The following is a 20103-nucleotide window of genomic DNA, read 5'->3' on the forward strand; positions in this document are numbered from 1 at the left end:
GTACTAGGATCTTAAGAAAAGAGTTGGAGAAGGATTGTAGGAGAATGAGGTCTCTTCTTTTGTTAGTCTTCTTGAAGAAGGAAACTAAAGGTCGGTCATTTGAGTGGAGTCTCAGGATCCAACAGGTACCAAAAGGAGTACAACCGTCAACAAGCATAGCTCAGAGAATAAATGAGCATGAAGTCCTTTGTTTAGGGTAGAAGATAGGTGATCATAATCCATGCAATGCTCATAGCCCATCGTTTCTAGCTTTCATGGGCACCTTCACCTATGCCTAGCCATTCACATCAAAATGAACACATATGTAGGTCTACCAACTCACCTGGTTATAGTCGAGTATCATGGTAGCATTTGTTATCTCCAACATTTTGAGTCTACCTGCTTTCGTATGTCCTCCATAGCTATCTCCTTTGATCACCATCAGAAATTCTTTGAGCCGCTTGAGTTGTGTGCAAGTGAAGGCATGTAGTAAGGTGTGTGGAGGCTAGAGCATAACTCTCTGAAGCCTGGCAGTAAGAGAAAACTCTAAGATGCCATAGCTAGGATCAATCTCTTGCTTTTTTTAGATCTCTAAGCATTGATGCAAAGAAATGCTTGTTTGACCATATGTGCACTTCTAACTAATGTAAGGGTAAAACGGGGAGTATGTAATGGAGAGCACACCATCTTCTTTTACCTTTGATAATGATAGACTCCAATTATCATGTTTGTCAACAACTAGTGGTTGTCCACAATCTCCCTACTCTGTCCATATCTCAAGGTGTGATCCTCATGGTATGTCCTTCCCACATTCTTCACTATCAACCATTAACACATGAAGGATGTGGACAAAGTGGTCCTTACTAGTCCTTAGGGGTAAGTGAATCCTTCCACCCTTTATTACTCCTCTTCATCAACATATATCTCGTGATGTAAGGATAAACCACTAACAAAGTACCTACCTCCACTTTGGCCATGTGGAAAGTGGATCACTCAGATTCACTCAGATCCACTCTTTAATGTATTTCATGGGGCTCCCTCATTTAACCCCACTTCCCACTGAGTATCAAGGGTAAAAGGAATCCAGGGTATATGATCCCATTTCTTTGTGGATATTGGTACTCACCTTTGAATATAATAAGCAGATTAATCATAAAGAACATCAAACAATGGGACATACCCCAAAGATTTAACCCAAATGGGCAAGTATAATTATGTTTATCAAACTACACTCACACTCATAGAAAGCAAAGATCGTACATGGGAGGGGCTCCAACCCCACTTCTCATGTATTTCAATGTGGATCCACTAGTTCAAACCTCCATTTAAAGTCGTAAGTCTATATTTACAAATGGGCCCTTTTTCCAATACCTCTTTCTCCAAGATCTCCTACCAACCCAGGTTATTAAATCTTCTCTATCTCATCCCTACTTTTCCTTTGTGGTCCTAGGGGCAAAAGGCCCTCTCCTTCTCACAAAAAATGTTACCAACTCTCCTTATGCCATAATCCTTAGTATCCTTTTCTCATAAATGATAAGGGCTTCCCACCCAACGTCTTAGAACCATAATCCAAATATCATCATTATAAGATGTATCAGAGAATAAGTAGCCCAACATAAAAGAGGGAAAGTAGAGTCCATACCCCCTCTAAGCTATTGGGGTCTACCCATTATAGGAACACCCAAAGGTATATAACGGTCCCCAAGGGCATGTGTGTGTGTGTGTGTGTGTGTGTGTGCACGTGCACATGCACACACGTGTGTGTACATGCATCTACGCATGCACGTGCTCATATAAGTAATTATATTTATGTATCTATGTCTATATGTGCCGACATGTGTATCTTTTTTTGTATATCTACATGTGCATTGCATCCATGTTTGTATATATGTGCATGCAATTCACATAATGCTTAATATATACGTCGATGCAATGCATGTAGTGTTTACATATATATGTTTGTACATACATCTATGCAACACAATACATATTTATACATGTATACATATGTATTGTTTCATATGTTTATACATATGTATATATATGTGTGTGTTTATGTGTGTGTGTGTCAAGATTAGATTAAAACCCCTCAAGAAGTTCCATGGTCACTCTTTCAATCTTTTTCTCTTTAACAATTTCACATTCATCCAACTTTATGACAAATATAAGTCATCCCTGACACTCTTCAAATGTGATTCTGTAGAATTTAACCATTCTTTTTTGTAATTGTTCAAGATCAACAAAAATATTATTCCAAGGATTATACACAGTGCTCCCCTTACTACCTTCAAATACATCCTCAATGTGCAACACCCTCCAATAAAATAATCTACTTGTTTATTGAGTAAAGCTCTTAAATTCTAGAATTCTGCAGGATTTGGAAGAAGCGCACGTTTGATCCTTTGATCTTTAAAAGTTGATGACACTGCTTTGAAAATAGAAGAATAACCTTTCCTGCTAACTCCACTCTCATCGAGAGCCTTTTGGATTAAGTTTACATCAACTTTGTTGCTTTCCACGAATTGTTACACAACGTTGCATTTGATGGTTTTAAACTTCTTTTTCTCAATCATCCCTTTCGCAATAGTAGTTGAAAATAGACCTTTCATTTGTTTTATAGAAAGAACATTCGAATCAACATGTTTCTTTCGAGGCTCCAAAATTTTGCTATAAACCGGATCCGTAAATAAGAGTTAACATAGGAAGATTTATCATAGCCACATTAAAAATAGCAAACGCTTTTAAAAAACTTATCGTGCTTCTTGAACTCAATGATTGTACCTTCGACTTCCCACTTTCAATTCTGCAAGGTTGTGAAGTTTTCTTCTTATAAGCCTATCTCCCAATGGGGTTGCTTTCGATCTTGCTTTACATAACTTCTCCCTCATCTTTGTATGTTCTTGCTCTTTCAATCTGGAGCTTTTGGCTATCTACTACGTTTTTGTGTTTGCTTCTTGCTCGTATAAAGACTTATACATGTGTGCAACTTGAGACTGAGATGTGATGAATCCATGCATACCTTTCGTTTCATCGCCCATAAGCTTCAACAATGTTGTCGAATTTGAGAACGGCAGAGTAGAGTTTCAGAGTAGACATTTTAGATAAATCTTCCCCATCACACCATAAGTCGATATGTTGTAAACCTTGTCTCCTCATGTTTTCTCTTTGCATGGCACCTATGTATTGTCATTTTGTAAGAGGCACATATTTTTCAACTGAATCAATATGAAGATGGTGTTGTCATCTCTCTTATTGGCTTGTTCTATAGAGTTGTAGATCGGTGCTACCATTTTGAGAGCAATGTTTTACCATTGCTTTGCAATTTCATTATGCTTTCATAAAGAAAAGAGTTTGATGGCAGTAAACTTTGAAAAGCAAGGCTATGGTGAGATTAGTTATGGTGTCTTGACAGAGAAGCTTCACAGATTGTGGACCTGGCTAGAAAACGGTAGACAGAAAGGCATGGCTTGTATTGAATGTAAAAGCTCATGAGATATGGTAGTGAATATAGAAGAATATCTTTATTCTTTCATCCTCTGACATGTTTACAATACTTGTGAATATTTTATTGAGTATTTTATTATTATTCCATATTTCAGACTCACAAAAAAGAAGAAATTGTAGATTTCTCTCAGGACCCCAAAATGAGCTCCCTTTTTTCCTAATGGGTGGCCACATAATTGCTAAGCTAAAGGTAGTGATGATGAATAGCTAGAAAATCTACTTAGAATTGAGTTTTTTGATGATTTTCAAAATTTTAAGGATTAGGCAATTTATTGGAAAAGTAGAAAATCACCATAATTGTAAAAAAATTGTTGTTATTTTCTATGTGTCGATTTTATTAGCTAGAGTAAGTAGGGTAACACTCCCAAGAACCAAAGAACTATGTACAAAAAATCATATTTTCTCATAAAATCCCGAAACTTAAGTCAATGGATTGGTAGTAGATCCCTCTTTGAATTAAGGCTAATTCAATTCCTCACTAAATTAGCTAATTCAACGTGCTGAATCAGCCCTGATACCCACCTAATCTTGGTATGCCTATCCACAACCAACTAGATAACTAATATGACATCTCAGTATCCTTGCCGAATGCCCCAAAGGGATTTTACCCCTTGATCTCACATCGAACTAGAATCACCCATGGGAAGACTTGAGGCTAGATTTGGTTTGTCAAAAAGACCACAACTAATGAGCCCACTTGTGGGGCAACAAGGATCATGAATGGAATATCCAGTGATTATCCATCCTCCTATATCTGAGACCATGCAAAGGGAACAAGCACGCATAGTGACACTTGGATCCCAACAAGACTAGAGTGGAGGCAATATTTTCCTAGCTTCCTAAACACAATGAGATATACATCAAGGCACACTAAGCTCCCAGTATGGCATGCCCATTGAGTCCTAGTGGGTTCCAAAAGATCATATGTTAGCTCATTTGAGAACCTTCTCTTGGAGAAATAATGAGGTAGAGCCTAGTGCACGACCTTCAGTTCATGGATCACCAACCCAACAAATCCAAAGTGCTCTACAACCTACAACATTTTCTAGGGGTACTGCTGGGTTACCTTATACCCTTGTTATCACACTAGCACCTCTATAGTAGGAGTAGCCTTGTCAATGCCTAGGGGTCCACGTATTTATGCCTCCATGTGGAGCCAAACAAATCTGATCGCACAGATGCCTACTAGTTCTGTTCATGCAAATCCCACCTATAATCACAATCCAAAAATTGTATATTCTATGATCCTAGTTATATGTATAGTGCAAGCCCAATCTATCCTCCATGCCCCTCCTATCACACAAATAGTATTGACCGATGAGGTTACGAGAGTCTTAGTGCAAGCATTAGGAAAGGGGGAAGCTCTTGCATCACCATCAAGATGAGAATTCTCTTTATCTAGAAGTAGAACCATCACCATACCCAAGATAATAACCAAGCTCCTTGGAGAAGGAGACCCTATTTCCCATGTAGAAAAGTTTGAGCAGATTTGTGAGACCTTTCGAGATAGTGATGACCTTGATAAGGTCAATGCCTTTAGTTTGAGATGGGTTTAAGCCTGTATGGTAAGGTAGGCATATGGTTTAGAGCTTTAAATCATGAGGAAAATATAAATAAGGACACACTTTGCACTACCTTCATAGTGGGATTTGCTTTGAGTGGTCCAAGTTGGAGCCCCTTTAACCAATTATATCAGGTGAAGCAAAAAGATACTGAATCTCTCCATGATTACATAGCCAAAATCAAGCACTTGAATGCAAGATGTGAACATATATGGACAGAGAAGAGGAGAAGATTCCATGGACATGAGGAGAGAGGGCAAGCTAGAGAGCACACTACAAATGACTAACCATACACTAGATTTAGTTGAAAAGAATGAATATATACAAACCCCTTTAGGGTTATGGTTAGGATTAGGGTTAGGTTTTCTAACCCTTTCCTTTTTAGCACTCTTTTGGGTTAATGTTGTGCTCGTATGATAACATGATGTTGAGATGAATCCTCAACACCTTCCCTCAAGAACAACACTATGAAGTAGGCCTTCCATCAAGATGATGATTATGGGGAATGAAGAAGGACTAGACATTACATTCCATCACACCCCTTTAATGGAAATTTCCTTCCTCTGTGTCAAACCAAGTTGGTGCTTCTTGAAGTGGTTTGGTAAATATGTTTGCAACATTTTCTTTACTATCACAATGTTGTAATGTGATGTCACCAAAGTAAAACTCTTTCCTTGATGAAGTGCTCTTTGACATCAATGTGCTTTGTCCTAGAGTAATATATTGGATTCTTGGATAATGCTTGAGCCAATTTATTATCACAGTATATTATTTTTGGGTTTGATTCATCAAAGTAATCTGCTTCTAACAATAGAATTGTGAGCCATATAGCCTCACATTGCTTCTATTGGAGACAAAAAAATAGTTGGTTGTTTATTTGACAACCATGATACAGTGCCTTAACCAAGGGAAAATGCATATCCTTGTGTAGATCTCTTGGTCTCATGATCTCCTACATAGTCTCACTATCATAGTATTCATGCAACCTTGGATGACTTCCTATGTATTCTATTCCAAACTGTCGTATACCTCTGATGTATCTCATGACTCTTTTGGCTACATTCTAGTGAGAGTGTTTTGGATTTTCCATTAACTATGCTAGTGAACTTAGTGCCATAACAAATATATGGCCTTCTGATAATCAAATATATAAGAGAACCGATGAGCTACCGATAGTATTTGTCATTGATTGTAGGCTTTTTTGGATCTTTGGTAAGTTTCAAACTCTATTCCATGGGAGTGGCTGCAATCTTGCAATCTTCCATATAAAACTTCTTAGGAGAGCATATAAGGGTTAGAGAGAACATAAAAATTTAGGAAGACCAAATATAGTCAACTCTTTAAACATTTAGGAGGACCAAATAAAGGCATAAAAGAAATAAAAGATAAGGAAAGAAATTCAATGTTAAGGGACCATGAAAAAGGCATCAATATTATATAGCACAAGCACTAACTATAAAGCATATATATATATATATATATATATATATATATATATAATGGATTAAGCGCATAAGGGGGATTTAAACATTTAAGTATATTAAAAATAAATTAATTAAATGAAAATGCTTGAAGTGAAAAAGAATTCAAGGGGTAGAGTGCTAGAATAAAAGAGGGTTACTACTTAGGTCATAAGTTAAAGAAGGAGGTATCGTGTATATATATATCTATGTGTGTGTGTGTGTGTGTGTGTGTGTGTGTGTGTGTGTGTGTGTGTGTGATGAGTAGTAAAGGTTCAAAAAAAACATTGGTTAGAGATAGAGGTAGATTAAAAAATAGAGGAAAACAAGGCAATACAAAAAATGAAGCTTAGAATATAGTAAAAAATACTCTAAAAAGTCAAGAGAAGACTATATATATATATAACCATGCAACTATGTGAGAGGCAACCAAAGCTACAAATACAAGATATAACAAGGTTGTCATTGTTTGTGATGAGAAAGCTTGTCTACTAATGCAGTGTCATCTAGCAGGGGAAGAGAGTTGCATTAGCAGTACAAGCCAGCCAAGTGCACCGGGTTGGAAAAAATACTTGGCAGCCACGTTCAAGCCTCTGTCAAGCAAGACAACATGCAAGAGGAAAGAGGTGCAGCACCAAAAGGAAAGCAGGGAGGGAGCAAGACGAAAGAGGAACCACCATGCACACTAGCCAACAACGGAGAAGACAGCAACAAGGAGAGTAGGCAACGATCATCGTGTTCACTTAGGGCAAAAGAGGGAAGGGGAGGGACGTAATGAGTAAGAGACTTGTGTACAAATCCCTGGCCCCATTGAGACAAATGTAGTGAACTTCTAGATAATGAGACAAAGAATCTCAAATGCAAAACCATACAAGTTGAAAAAATGATACCAATCCAAAGTCTCTGTGAGCCGAGAGGTGTGATGCTCGTATTAAGCGCTCTGGATAATCATGAGGAGGCGATGAAACTGTGAATTGTGAAGGCATAAGGCAAGCAAATATAAAATGCTCATTGAAGGGAAGAGATGGCAAGAGAGGGATTCAAAAGAGTGGTGCCAGGCAAACAATGAAGCGCAAGCCAACAAACGACAGCCAAGCAACACATCCATGCAAAGTGCAGGGGCTCCCAGAATGTCTTAGAGCAAAACCAAAGAGGCAGACAAACGTATCGAGAAGGGAAGGAGAAAGCACAGTAGGAGGGGAAGTCACTAAGGGCTGGCAGGAGACAAAGGAGAGCCATGAGAATGTAAGGTAGCTAAGAAGGGTGAGTCATACCAGAAGGAAGCCATGATGGAGTTGTGATGGAGTTGTGAATGCAGAAAGAAAAAGCATGTAAGGAGGTCGCATATAAAGTGGAAAGCTTAAAAGAGGAAGGGCATAGAGGCAAAGTCTCTTATAGAGGGACACGAAAGAGATAAGACTGGAAAGAATGATCACTCTAGAATGCATGGGAGGGTCGTTAGAAAAAAGGTAGTGTAGGCAAAGGAGATCGTGGGGCAGTGGCCCAAGGGAAATTTTGGATTCGAGCTAGGTTCGGTTAGGATCAAGGTTTGGGATTCTAAGCGAGTGGGTAGTTTGAGTGTTGGGGGGGGGGGGGGGACGTTGGTCTAGTTTTGTATAGCCCATAAGAGATTGTTGGGTGGCGAGATTTGAAAAAAATGTAGAGGTTTAGTTGGCTAAGGGGTAAGAAAAAGTTGTATGCGTAAAGGGCACAAAAGAGTGTAGGAAAAATAGTCAAAATCGGTTTGGGTAAAAGAGGGTAAGAGTGAGCGAGAGGGAAACTAAAACTAATTGTAATATATAGAATTAATTGTATAGAAATTGAAGTGCGAGATATATATATATATATATACGTAAGATTTAAGAAGTATTTTTTAAGGGAAGTCATGAAATAATTAGACCACATTATTAACCATATTAGAGTTAGTAAAGGGAGTTACAGTTCACTTGGGAGTGTGCTAAAGTGCTAATAAGATGCTACCAAATAACAATATTGAAAAAAGTGCCAAATTAAAGAAACTTATATACACACACTTAAAGGAATGCCAGATTAAAGATATATTAAGAGGTTATATAATCTTTAAAGGAGTGGAGGGCAGAAATATTAAAAAGGGGGGAATGTGTAAGCCAATGGTGGGGGGGTCAAAATTCTGAATAATGCTTAATAAATATTAATAATATAAAAAAGGGGAAAAACTAAATTGTGTGAGTGTATGGAGAGAGAGAGAGAGAGTGTGTGTGTGTGTGTGTGTAAATGAGTGTATAAAGTACAAATGAGGGGTTGGGGTTATGTGTGTGTGTGTGTGTGTGTGTGTGTGTGTGTGTGTGTGTGTGTGCATGTCTGTGTCTGTGTCTGTGTCTATGTCTGTGTCTGTGTCTGTGTCTGTGTGTATAGAGTGTAAAAGTCAATAAACCCACCCTCACCCAGGGGGACACCACATGATGGGGGCAGGACACCCATTAGGTGGTGTCCTGTCCCACAGCAATAAAGTCTAAAGAAGAAGCCTCTTGTAAGTGTTTGCAAATGGGATTATTTTGTATGTGTTTCCAAGAGGATATTTCTTTTATGATCTTTCAAGATAATCAATAAAATTAGAAAAGATAATCAATAGAATTAGACAAGATAATCAATAGAATTAGACATTTACCAGAATTTCCATAACTATCTTTAAACAATCTTTAACCAAGCACAATGATTGCGTAGTTATGAGAATTCCACCAAAAAGCAAACCTGGAAGGGATAAGTCATTCTTGAAGCAGAGTTGTACACGAACCTAGATATAGTTCTAGAGGCTAACAAATAAAAGTGAAGGTGATAAAGGGGGTTAAGTCAATAGACAAAAAATTATAGCATACCACACATTGCTCAACTAATCAAGAGAAAAATGAAGGGAGGTAAACCACTCCCTTGTGTAAAAAGTCTAGAGTATCAAATAGTCAATTTGATAAAGAATTAAATATGAAAAATAATATTATTTTTTTAAGAAATTGATTAAGAAGAATATAGCAATTAGGTTGACTCTTTGAAAACATCAATTTGAGTTAGTCACTTTAAATTATACCATAACTTTTTCTATAATGGATGAAACTGAAAATTTAAACAATAATTAAGAAAATAGCCTAAAAATTTTTTTTAAACAAAACTTAAAAAAGAACAACGCAAAGATAGGGACAAGAAAATTAGATGGAACCATAGAAAATTACAGAATTACTATATTAGATGGAAACATAGAAAATTACTATTAGGTGAGGGGGGTTATCCACATCCTCTCTTTTTAAAAAAACAAAAATAGTTTTAAACAACGTAAATATAGGGAGAGAGAATGAGAGGGATAAAGTGATTTAAAAAACAAGACAGAAGACGTAAAGGGAGAGAGAAGAAAATAATGAAAAATAAAAAGAGGGTGAGAGGACACAAAAGGGTTAGAGAGAACTTAAAAATTTAGGAGGACCAAATATAATCAATTCTCTAAACATTTAGGAGGACCAAATAAAGGCATGAAAGAAATAAAACAAGAGAAGATTATGTGTGTGTGTGTGTGTGTGCGCGTGTGTACATATATATATATATATATATATATATATATATATATATATATGTATGTATGTATGTATGTATGTATGTATGTATGTATGTATGTATGTATGTATGTATGTATGTATGTGTATATGTATGTGTATATACGTATATATTTTTATATATATGTATGTTTTATGTGTGTGTGTGTGTGTGTGTGTGTGTGTGTGTGTGTGTGTGTGTGTGTGTGTGTGTGTGTGTGTGTGTGTGTGTGTGTGTGTGTGTGTGTGTATGCATATCCATATGCATATGTATATGTATATGTATCTCTCTCTCTCTCTCTCTCTCTCTCTCTCTCTCTCTCTCTCTCTCTCTACACACACACACACGTAACCACACAACTATATATATATATATGTGCTCGTATATCTTGTGGTTGTAGCTTTGGTCACCTCTCACATAGTTGCATGGGATTATGTGTGTGTTATATACATATACATATATACCCCATGCAACTACGTGAGAGGTGACCAAAGCTACAGCCACAAGATATACGAGCACAAGGTTATCGTCTGTGTGATGAGAAAGGCTGTCTACTAAGGCAGCAGTCATCTAGGATGGGAAGAGAGGTCAAGCATCTGTCAAGCAAGACAACATGCAAGAGAAAAGAGACGCAGCACTAAAAGGAAAGGCCCGAAGGGAGCAAGACGAAAGAGGAACCACCAGGCACAATAGCCAATGGTAGAGGAGATAGCAATGAGGAGAATAGGCAAGGATCATTGTGTTCAATTAGAGCAAAAGACAGAAGGGGAGGCACTTAACGACGAGTAATAACCTTGTGTACAATCCCTAGCAATTGAGGTGAATGTAGTGAACTTCCAGATAATGAACCGAAGCAATTGAAGTGCAAAACCATACGAGTTGAAGAAATGATACCAATGCATAGTCTGTGAGCCCAGAGGTGTGATGCTCATATCAAGAGCTCTGAGACAATCGTGAGAAGGCGATGAGTTTGTGAATCATGAGGAGGCATGAGGGAAAGCAAATATAAAAGTCTCATTGAAGGGAAGAGATGGAAGGATTCAAGAGAGTGGCACTAGGAAAACAATGAAGCACAATCTAATAAACGGCAGCGAAGCAATGCATCCATGCAGAGTGCAGGGGCTCCAAAAGGTCCTAGAGCAAAAGCGAAGAGTTAAAGGGCGTATAAGAAGGGAAGGAGAAAGCACAGCAGGAGTGGAAGTCCCTAAGGGCTAGTAGGAGAGCCATGAGCATGTAAGACAAGAGAGAATGAATCGTGAAGGTGAGTCATATAGGAAGGAAGCCATGATGAAGTTCTGAAGGCCATGTCAAAGAGGTTAAGGAGTAAGGAAAAGTGTGTAAACAGGAAAGCTTGAAGAAGGAAGGGCACAAAGGCAGAGTCTCTTATAAAAGGACACGAAAGAGGTAAGACTGGCAAGAACCATCACGCTACCATGCATGGGAGGGTCGTAGGCCAAGGAGATCATGGGGCGGTGGCCCAAGGGAAAGCTTGGGTTGGAGCTAGGTTCGGTTAGGGTCAGGGTTTGGGGGTTCTAAGTCAATGGGTAGTTTGAAGGGGGGGGGGGAGGTGGGCTAGTTTTGTATAGCCCATAAGAGTTTATTGGGTGGCAGGATTTGAAAAAAATATAGAGGTTTAGTTGGCTAAGGTGTAAGATAGAGTTGTTTGTATAAAGGTGACAAAAGAGCATAGGAAAAATAGTCAAAATCGATTTCGGTAAAAGAGAATAAGAGCGAGCGGAGGGGAAACTAAAATTAACTATATAGAAATTGAAGTGCAAATTGTGTGTGTGTGTGTGTGTGTGTGTGTGTGTGTGTGTGTGTGTGTGTGTGAATGTATATGTAAGATTTAAAAAGAATTTTTTAAAGGAAATTATCAAATCATCAAGCCACATTATTAAACATTAGAGCTAGTAAAGGGGGTTAAGTTCACTTAGGAGTGTGCCAAAGTGCCAATAAGATGCTACCACATAACAATATTGAAAAAAGTGCCAAATTAAAGAAACTTACATACACACACTTAAAGGAGTGTGATATTAAAGAAATATTAAGAGGTTATACAATGTTTAAAGGAGTGGTGAGTGAAAATATTAAAAAGGGGGGAATGTGTTAGCCAATGGTGGGGGGGTCAAAGCTTTGAATAATGCTTAATAAATATTAATAATAAAAATTAATAGATAAAAAAACAAGAAAAACTAAATTGTGTGAGTGTATGGAGAGGGGTTAGGGGGTATGTGTGTGTGTATAAATGAGTGTATAAAATATGAATGAGGGGTTAGGGGGTATGTGTCTTTGTGTGTATGAATTAGTGTAAAAGTGAATAAAATGTGTGTGTGTGTGTGTTTTTTTTTAAGATTCCACACACAAAAAAAGTGTGTGTGTTTAAAAGACATATGCAAACCAACGCTCTACACTATTGAACTTTAATTCAACTCATTGATTCAACACAAACCAAATTCTAAGCATCACTTTGTATAGTAATTCAATCCTTCAAATTGTCATGCAGTATTTCATTTGAATGGTAAATTTCTTTTTCTCATACTGTCATTACAAAAATTTTCACAAACCTAGATATCAATCAAAATAATACTACTAATATAAATACCCTAGTATACTGTGAAATTTATCATATTAATTGAAGGAGAGATACTAACCTGCCACCATCCAACATAACATTTTGTTTGAACAATACATGTTAGGGAGGGAATAAAGGTTTTGAGCGCATCTCCCCAGTTGCTATTCATGTTCAAACTAAGTACAATGATTTTTACAATTAACGATGTTCTGTTTAGTGTATATCTGTTATGTTTTTTGTGTTTTTCATGTGTCTTGACATTGTAATGTAATATATCTAGGTAAAAGATGTTCTATGAGTCTCCGAGTGTACCTTATCCAATGCCATGTTGTTGTTTTGGTTGAAGTTAAAGTTTGTTGCTGCGTGTAATGTCATCGGTGGTTATCATGTATTTTCCATTATGACCACACATATTTTGTTTAGTATGAGTTTGAATGCCCAATGTATTAATAACTCATGATTATTCATGGCTTAAGTATATAACCTCTCATTTCTTTGGCCAATTAGAGAAAGTGTTTCAGAAATTAAAAACTTAGGAAATCGGTAGACATAGCCTACTTTTATAACTATATTTATTTGTTTATTTGTTTGTTTGTTTGTTTATATTTATATTTACATTTATATTTATATTTATATTTAGATCTATATTTTAATATTTTTATTTATTTATTTATTTATTTATATTTACATATATATATATTTTTATATAAATTTTATATTAAATTTCATAATTGAATCTATAAAAAGAATTTTTATTTATGTCTACACGTATATATATACAATTAAGTATACAACAATTTATGAATCCACATGTGGCATACATGTCAACCAAAGTATTGCTCACAAAAAGATCTGTTTCAAATCCATTTTGTGTGATTTGTGAGTGCATTTCTTGACCTTTCTCTATAGCTCCCATGCAGCAATAAGCTTTCAAGATGCAAACAGATGTGACAGCGTATGGGGAAACGCCTTCAAGTTGCATGTGTTCAAAGCACTTTAGTGCTTCTTGACCACACCCATGTTTAGCATACCCAGCAATTAGTGTGCTCCATGCCACAACATTTCGACCTGGAAGCTTGTCAAAGACATTCCATGCATTGGAAAATGATCCACATTTGGCATACATGTCTACCAAACTGTTGCCAACAAGACGATCTCCTTCAATGCCCTTGCGTGCTATCTCTATTTGTATTTCTTGGCCCTTGTTTATGGCTCCTAAGATGCCACAAGCTTTCAAGACTCCAACAAACGTTAAAGCAACAGGAGACATGCCCTCCAATTGCATCTGTCCATAACATGTCAGAGCTTCCTGAGCAGGTCCATGTTCAGCATATCCTGCAATCAGTGCATTCCATGCCACGACATCTCGAGCTGGCAGCTTATTAAAGACTTCCTGTGCCTCCAAAAGTGAACCACATTTAGCATACATGTCAATCAAAATGTTGCCAACAAAATGGTCTCTGTCAAATCCCTTTTGCCCAACCTCAGCATGTATTTCTCGACCCTTGCCTATGTCTCCTATGCTGCCACAAGCTTTAACACTGTCAGAGATCACATCAATCATATTTCAAAAATAACTTTTTTCTCTATCTATATATATCCATACCTATATATGTATCTATATATATATTTATATTTATTTATATATGTAGATATGCATACAAATAGAGTTAAAATTACATACAAATTATATATAAATATAAATAATTAAGTATATAATTATAAAAACAAGAGAATGAGAGAGAAGGGAGCCCAATAAACATACACATGAAGCCAACACACTCAAAATAAATTTTTAACAAGATGAATGCTCATAAAGCATTCATAAGGCCTGCCTCATATGCGTAGCTTGGAAGAGAGAGAAAGAGAGAGAGAGGACTTGGATGTGCAGCAAGTAGAAGAGAGAAGAGAGAGAAGAGAGAGAGGGGGGGGAGGGGGCCTTGCCTTGAAATAGAAAGAGAGAAAGAGGGAACTTGGAAATTAGAGAAGGGCACAAAAAATGGATCAGAAATTATTTTATCTTTACCAAGCTCACCCAAGTCAATAAGGCTACCACTAGAGTGGGAGGGCAAAAAAAGATGACGAAATGCTCGAAAAGGATGCAAAGGTGCCTACCAAAGTTCAAGGAGGCATGAAGTAAACAACAGAAGTAAGAGACTCAACTTTAGAGAGTGCAACGAAGCATAAACAAGTAGGCCAGCCAAAAATTCCACCGTCACCCACTACCAGCACAGCAAGAACATGATGATAAAATTAGCATCCTCTAAGGACTCCCGGAAGGAGATGAGGAGAAGCCTCAGCCAGAAGAAGGAATGAGACCAAGGTGACCATAAACTCGCCAGGAGAAGAGAAGAACGGCTTAAGTAGCTCGAAAGCGAGATCAAGCACTAAAGAGAAGTCCCGTTAGATTTGAAGAGCGACCTTTTGAGCCAACAAATAGAAAGCCTAACCTTGGGCTATGCACACTTGAAAGATGAACGACACCACAGCATGCACTTGAGCTCTGACTGCCAATTGAACGGATGCGAGCAAGAGGAAAGCTCCTACCCTCAAAGTGCACTAGTCCAAAAAATCCAAGCACGCTGATCTGTCGCACCTGAGATAGATCTCACTCCTTAAGAGACCACCAGCATCCAAAAGATACAACGCCAACGCAGGTAACGACAGAAGACGACCGACGCAGGATGAGGAAGGCAAAGCAAGACAAAGAACAGGGAAAAGACAACTCAGCTTACCAGATGCTTCAGAAAGAAAGGATTTGGAGAACTCCCTTGAGCAAGTCCAAAGCCCCCAGATGATCAGTGAAATGAAGTCTCTGAAGGGATCGCCCGACACTTAGAAGTGCAGCAAACGAACCGCATGCAACGATGAGCAGACTGTTGGGGTCATCCACAACCTAGGTGAATTAGTTGTTGGGGTCATTTATGATCCAAGTGGCATAGATGATCACATGGAGTGAACGTGATCACCAAATGCTCTGCATGCAGGCCAAGTATACACACATGCAGGGTCTTAACCCTTGAGCATGTTGCACCTCCGTTTCATTTGCTTGCTTCATGTTATCTGACTTCATCGGATCAGGTCCATGTATAAAGTTAATGTTTGATGTAATGAATAGATCGGGTATTTTGCATTGCAATTGTTTCCATTGTTTCGCTATTGTTATTCCGTTTATTGGTATCATTATTCCGTTCATTGGTATCAGAGTGAGTATGTCGATCGCAGCATCCTCTAACACTCTCCGTCTTGTTCCTGTGTTTGACGGGACCGGTTTCGGAGCATGGAAAAGGATGATAGTTCTACACCTGAAGAGCGAAGGGTACTATTCGATCGTCGACGGCGGTACAGAGAAGAAACCTGATGCAGCAGGCTGAAGCTAAAGTATGGCAGTCAAAGGAGGATAAAGCTTTAGCAGCGATAGGGCTTAGCCTAAAGAAAGAGATTATTCTGGAAGCACCATGTGACAGTAGTCATGGACTGTGGACATGGCTGGAGGACAAGTACGAGAAAAAATCCGAAGTCAAAGTGTTACACTTATTGCATAAACTCGATAACATGCAATATGTCGAAGGTAACGATCTGCGTGCCCATGTCAGAGGAATGAAAGAAATCTATGATCGGCTTGCATGTGCAGGAAAGACATACAAGATCCCTGCATAACAACAAAAGTTAAAACTGTACCAATCTCTGCCAAGCAACTGGCATGCATTTCGAAGCACTTTGATGACCAATAAGGGTCTTACATGGGAAGAAGCAGCAGAGGCACTATACGAAGAGGAGACCATGAGAATCGACATGGGACTCCATACTACCAAGAATGATCATGCATTGACAGTCAGTGCGCCCCTAGTGAGAGATCAAGCATGGAAGGCTAATGCTTCATCAAAGTTTCCAATGAACAATCGATCATCCAGACGCAAAGGTAAATGCAGATATTGTGGAATTGAAGGACACTATGAATTGGAGTGTCGAAAGAAACTGGCAGATCCGGAGCGACAAGTGAAGGAACTTCAATTGGGATCATCATCATCGATGAGATCTGGAGAAGACAAGGTACGAATGCACAATGTTAATGAAACATCAACGAAATACAGAAAAGGCAAAACATGCATCGTAGACAGTCTCATACTTGATTCGAGAGCGAATCAACACATGAGCTTCCACAAAGATTGGTTCGTATGCTACACTCCATGCACATCTAAGCGAAGTGTTCAAATGGGAGATGATATTGAGCATACAATTGAAGGAGTAGGAGATGTCGAGTTTGAACTTCCATTAGGTGATGTTTTTCGATTGTCAAGAGTGTTGTATGTCCCAAATTTGAAAAGAGATTTGATTTCAGTAGCTAGGTTGACAGACATGGGAGTTGTAGTAGAATTCAATACAAATTCGTGCATTATTCGTCATGAAAATTCAAAAGATGTAATAGCAGAAGGTATTTGACATCAGTCCTTGTATTTGCTCACAGATACATCTGAAGTTAAGAATGTAGTGTTAGTAGCCACTAGTGATAGTAACACAGACTTGTGGCATAAACGCTTAGCTCACACAAGCTTCAAAAATATAAAATGTCTTCATTCCAAAAATCTAGTTTTAGGTTTGTCTCTACCTGATCATCCAAAGTTAGGGGTGTGTCAATCCTGTGTGTTAGGAAAACATGTTAGGCGCTCATTTTCGCGTCAGGGTCATAAGGCAACTCAACTCCTTGCATTAGTACATTCAGATTTGTGTGGACCTATGCCCATTGCTTCCAAGGGAGGGAGTAGATATTACATGACTTTCATAGATGATGCAAGCAGGTGGACTGAAGTGTATTTCCTCAAGAATAAATCCGAAGCATTTCATTGCTTCCAACAATATCGAAGCATGGCTTAATTGCAGACAGGGCAAAGACTTAAGGTATTTCGATCAGATAATGGAGGCGAGTACCTCAGCCGTGCATTTCAAGAATTCTGCCAACAAGAGGGAATGATCAGAGAGCTCACAGTGCCGTATACTCCACAATTAAATGACTTAGAAGAACTCAAGAATAGGACAACCAATGATTCGTCCTGTACTATGTTGATTGATAGCAGTTTGGATGCATCATTTTGGGCTGAGGCGGTGCATACTGCAGTATATGTTCAGAATCGACTCCCTCATTCTGCTTTAGAAGATTCAACACCATACGAACTGTGGAAGGGTAGCAAACCAGATGTAACTTATTTCAGAGTTTTTGGATGCCAGGCATTTGCTAAAATTCCAGTAGTGCATTGTGATAAATTTGATCCAAGAAGTGTTCGAGCAATTTTCATTGGTTATCTAGCAAATCAGGTTGGATATAAACTGTGGGATCCACTTAAAGCACGAATGATCGTAAGCACTGATGTTATCTTTCAAGAAAATAAATTTCCGGGAATGACTAATCATGCTGAGAATCCATCTTTTCTTGAGTTTCTTGAGTCTAATCATCATAAGGGAGTACCATCCACTAATGAGATTAATGATGTTCAACTGGTAGTTCCATTGGAAGATGAGGAGTCAGCTGACATGACACACGACCCGCATCAAATGAATGAACATGCTTCTTCAACGCAGGAATCAACTCCAAGCTCAGCAGATCCTCATTCGGGTTCATCTCAAATCAACCATGCAGATCGGTCATTCACTAATGATTCTTTGTCAAATGAAGTTGTTTTTGAAGTTATCTTTCGAGAATGTGAGGAAACATCCTCTCAAGAAGTGGAGGAAATCACTCATCTACCTCCTCGTTCTCGGAAACCTTCACTCAAGATTTTGAAGAATGCATCTAATAACTAGCAGCAGAGTGCCCATGGGTACAAGCACAAGTACACTTTCGAATTGATGCTGGGCCTGACCCATCAAATATTGATCAAGCATTAGCCGCACCAGATGGACAAAGATGGCAAGAGGCCATGAAGGAAGAGTATGACTCTCTCATTAAGAATTGTACGTGGTATCTCACTAAGTTGCCACCCGGACGATCAGCCATCTCATGCAAATGGATTTTCAAGCAAAAATACAAGGTAGATGGCTCTCTATCAAAGTACAAAGCACGTCTCGTGGCAAAGGGGTACTCTCAAGTTGCAGGTATTGACTATTTTGAAACTTTATCTCCTGTCATTAAGCTCACTACAGTGCGGGTTCTTCTTGCATATGCAGCACATGCCGATTTAGAAATTCACCAGATGGATGTGAAGACAGTGTTTCTACACGGGGACATTCATGAAGAAATATATATGGTACAACCATCGGGGTTTGTGGAAACTCAACAGCCTGATCATGTTTATAGATTGAGAAAATCCATTTACGGTTTGAAACAGACATCTAGATAATGGTTTGATAAAATCGATTGGCTATCTACATTCAATCGGGTTCACTACATCAACAGCAGATTCAAATCTATACATGCTTCGCTCATCGCCATCTTTTGTAATGCTAGCATTGTACGTGGATGATATTCTTTTGTTCTCAAATAATTGTTCTAGCCTTCAGCTCACTAAAAATCAGTTATGTGCTGTGTTTGGTATGATGGACTGATGACCCCACAGACTGTCTGGAAAAGGGAGATAACTTTGCAGTTGTCACTGCATCTGTGGAGAACGAGGAAGATGACCCGTACTTTCTATTGCAGTGCACAAAACCTAAGCACAAGGTTGAGGAAACATTTAAGGATAATTAGGGAACAACCTATGAGAAGTGGGATGTAGTAGGCGGAGCTTTTTTATACAAAAAAACGTCGAGAGAGGCCGCAATTACGAACTATTACATAAGAGTCCACAAACATTTGTATACTCTCATCTAGTAAGAGCTATTAAGTTCCAAATGCAACCTGTGCCACAACGAAAGAAGAGAAAGAGTCTTCAAATTAGATTTAGACACGCATGAGCATATCTTGGGGTGTCTTGGAGTAGTGGAGGATGACTAAGATAGTACTAAGAAAATATAGTCTCATTGCAAGAAAACAATATTTTAATTGTCCTAGAAAATAGAAAATGCATTTAAGACTATGCTTCCTTTTAGTATATCCCAAACAACCACGTGTTGGTTTTATTAAATTGTTTTTGTAAATATCAAATTCCCATGTATGTTTTTAGTATATCCCCATGCTAGTTTCCCATAATGAATCCACATCCACAAATCCATTCATCTTGTAATAATAGAAGCAAACCACCGCGTTGCTGGCTGTTAATATCTTAGTGCAACCAACCATCGCGCTCGTAATCACTTATCCAGCACTACTACCGTGCTATCCTAAAATTTATTGCACAGTGCTATACTAATACAGTCCCCTTTAGACTGGTTATCATTAACTGTCAAATTTCAACCACCAGACTACTTAAAACATTTAAGTACTAACATGAAAGCAGAGCGACACAAAATCAGGTATTACGAATACCATGAGAAAGTCCACAAGTCCAAGAAATGTCTACAAGATTTTTACTTTTTTAAAATATAATGATATTTA

General features: G+C 38.2%; 1 protein-coding gene across 1 annotated transcript in view; it reads right to left on the reverse strand.

Annotated features, from left to right (window-relative positions):
- The window catches only part of LOC147901422 (putative pentatricopeptide repeat-containing protein At3g13770, mitochondrial), a 39487-nt gene extending 25288 nt beyond the window's left edge, over positions 1 to 14199 (reverse strand). Inside the window, exon 1 of the mRNA XM_087376485.1 lies at positions 13480 to 14199. Coding sequence (XP_087232611.1) covers positions 13480 to 14199 — 720 coding nt within the window. The remainder of the gene's footprint in view (positions 1 to 13479) is intronic.
- Positions 14200 to 20103: the final 5904 nt, after the last annotated feature.

Source organism: Dipteris shenzhenensis, chromosome 6 (genome assembly GCF_047967505.1).
Source record: "Dipteris shenzhenensis isolate YYH24624 ecotype China chromosome 6, Dip_SZ_1.0, whole genome shotgun sequence".
Classification (NCBI taxonomy): Eukaryota; Viridiplantae; Streptophyta; class Polypodiopsida; order Gleicheniales; family Dipteridaceae; genus Dipteris; species Dipteris shenzhenensis.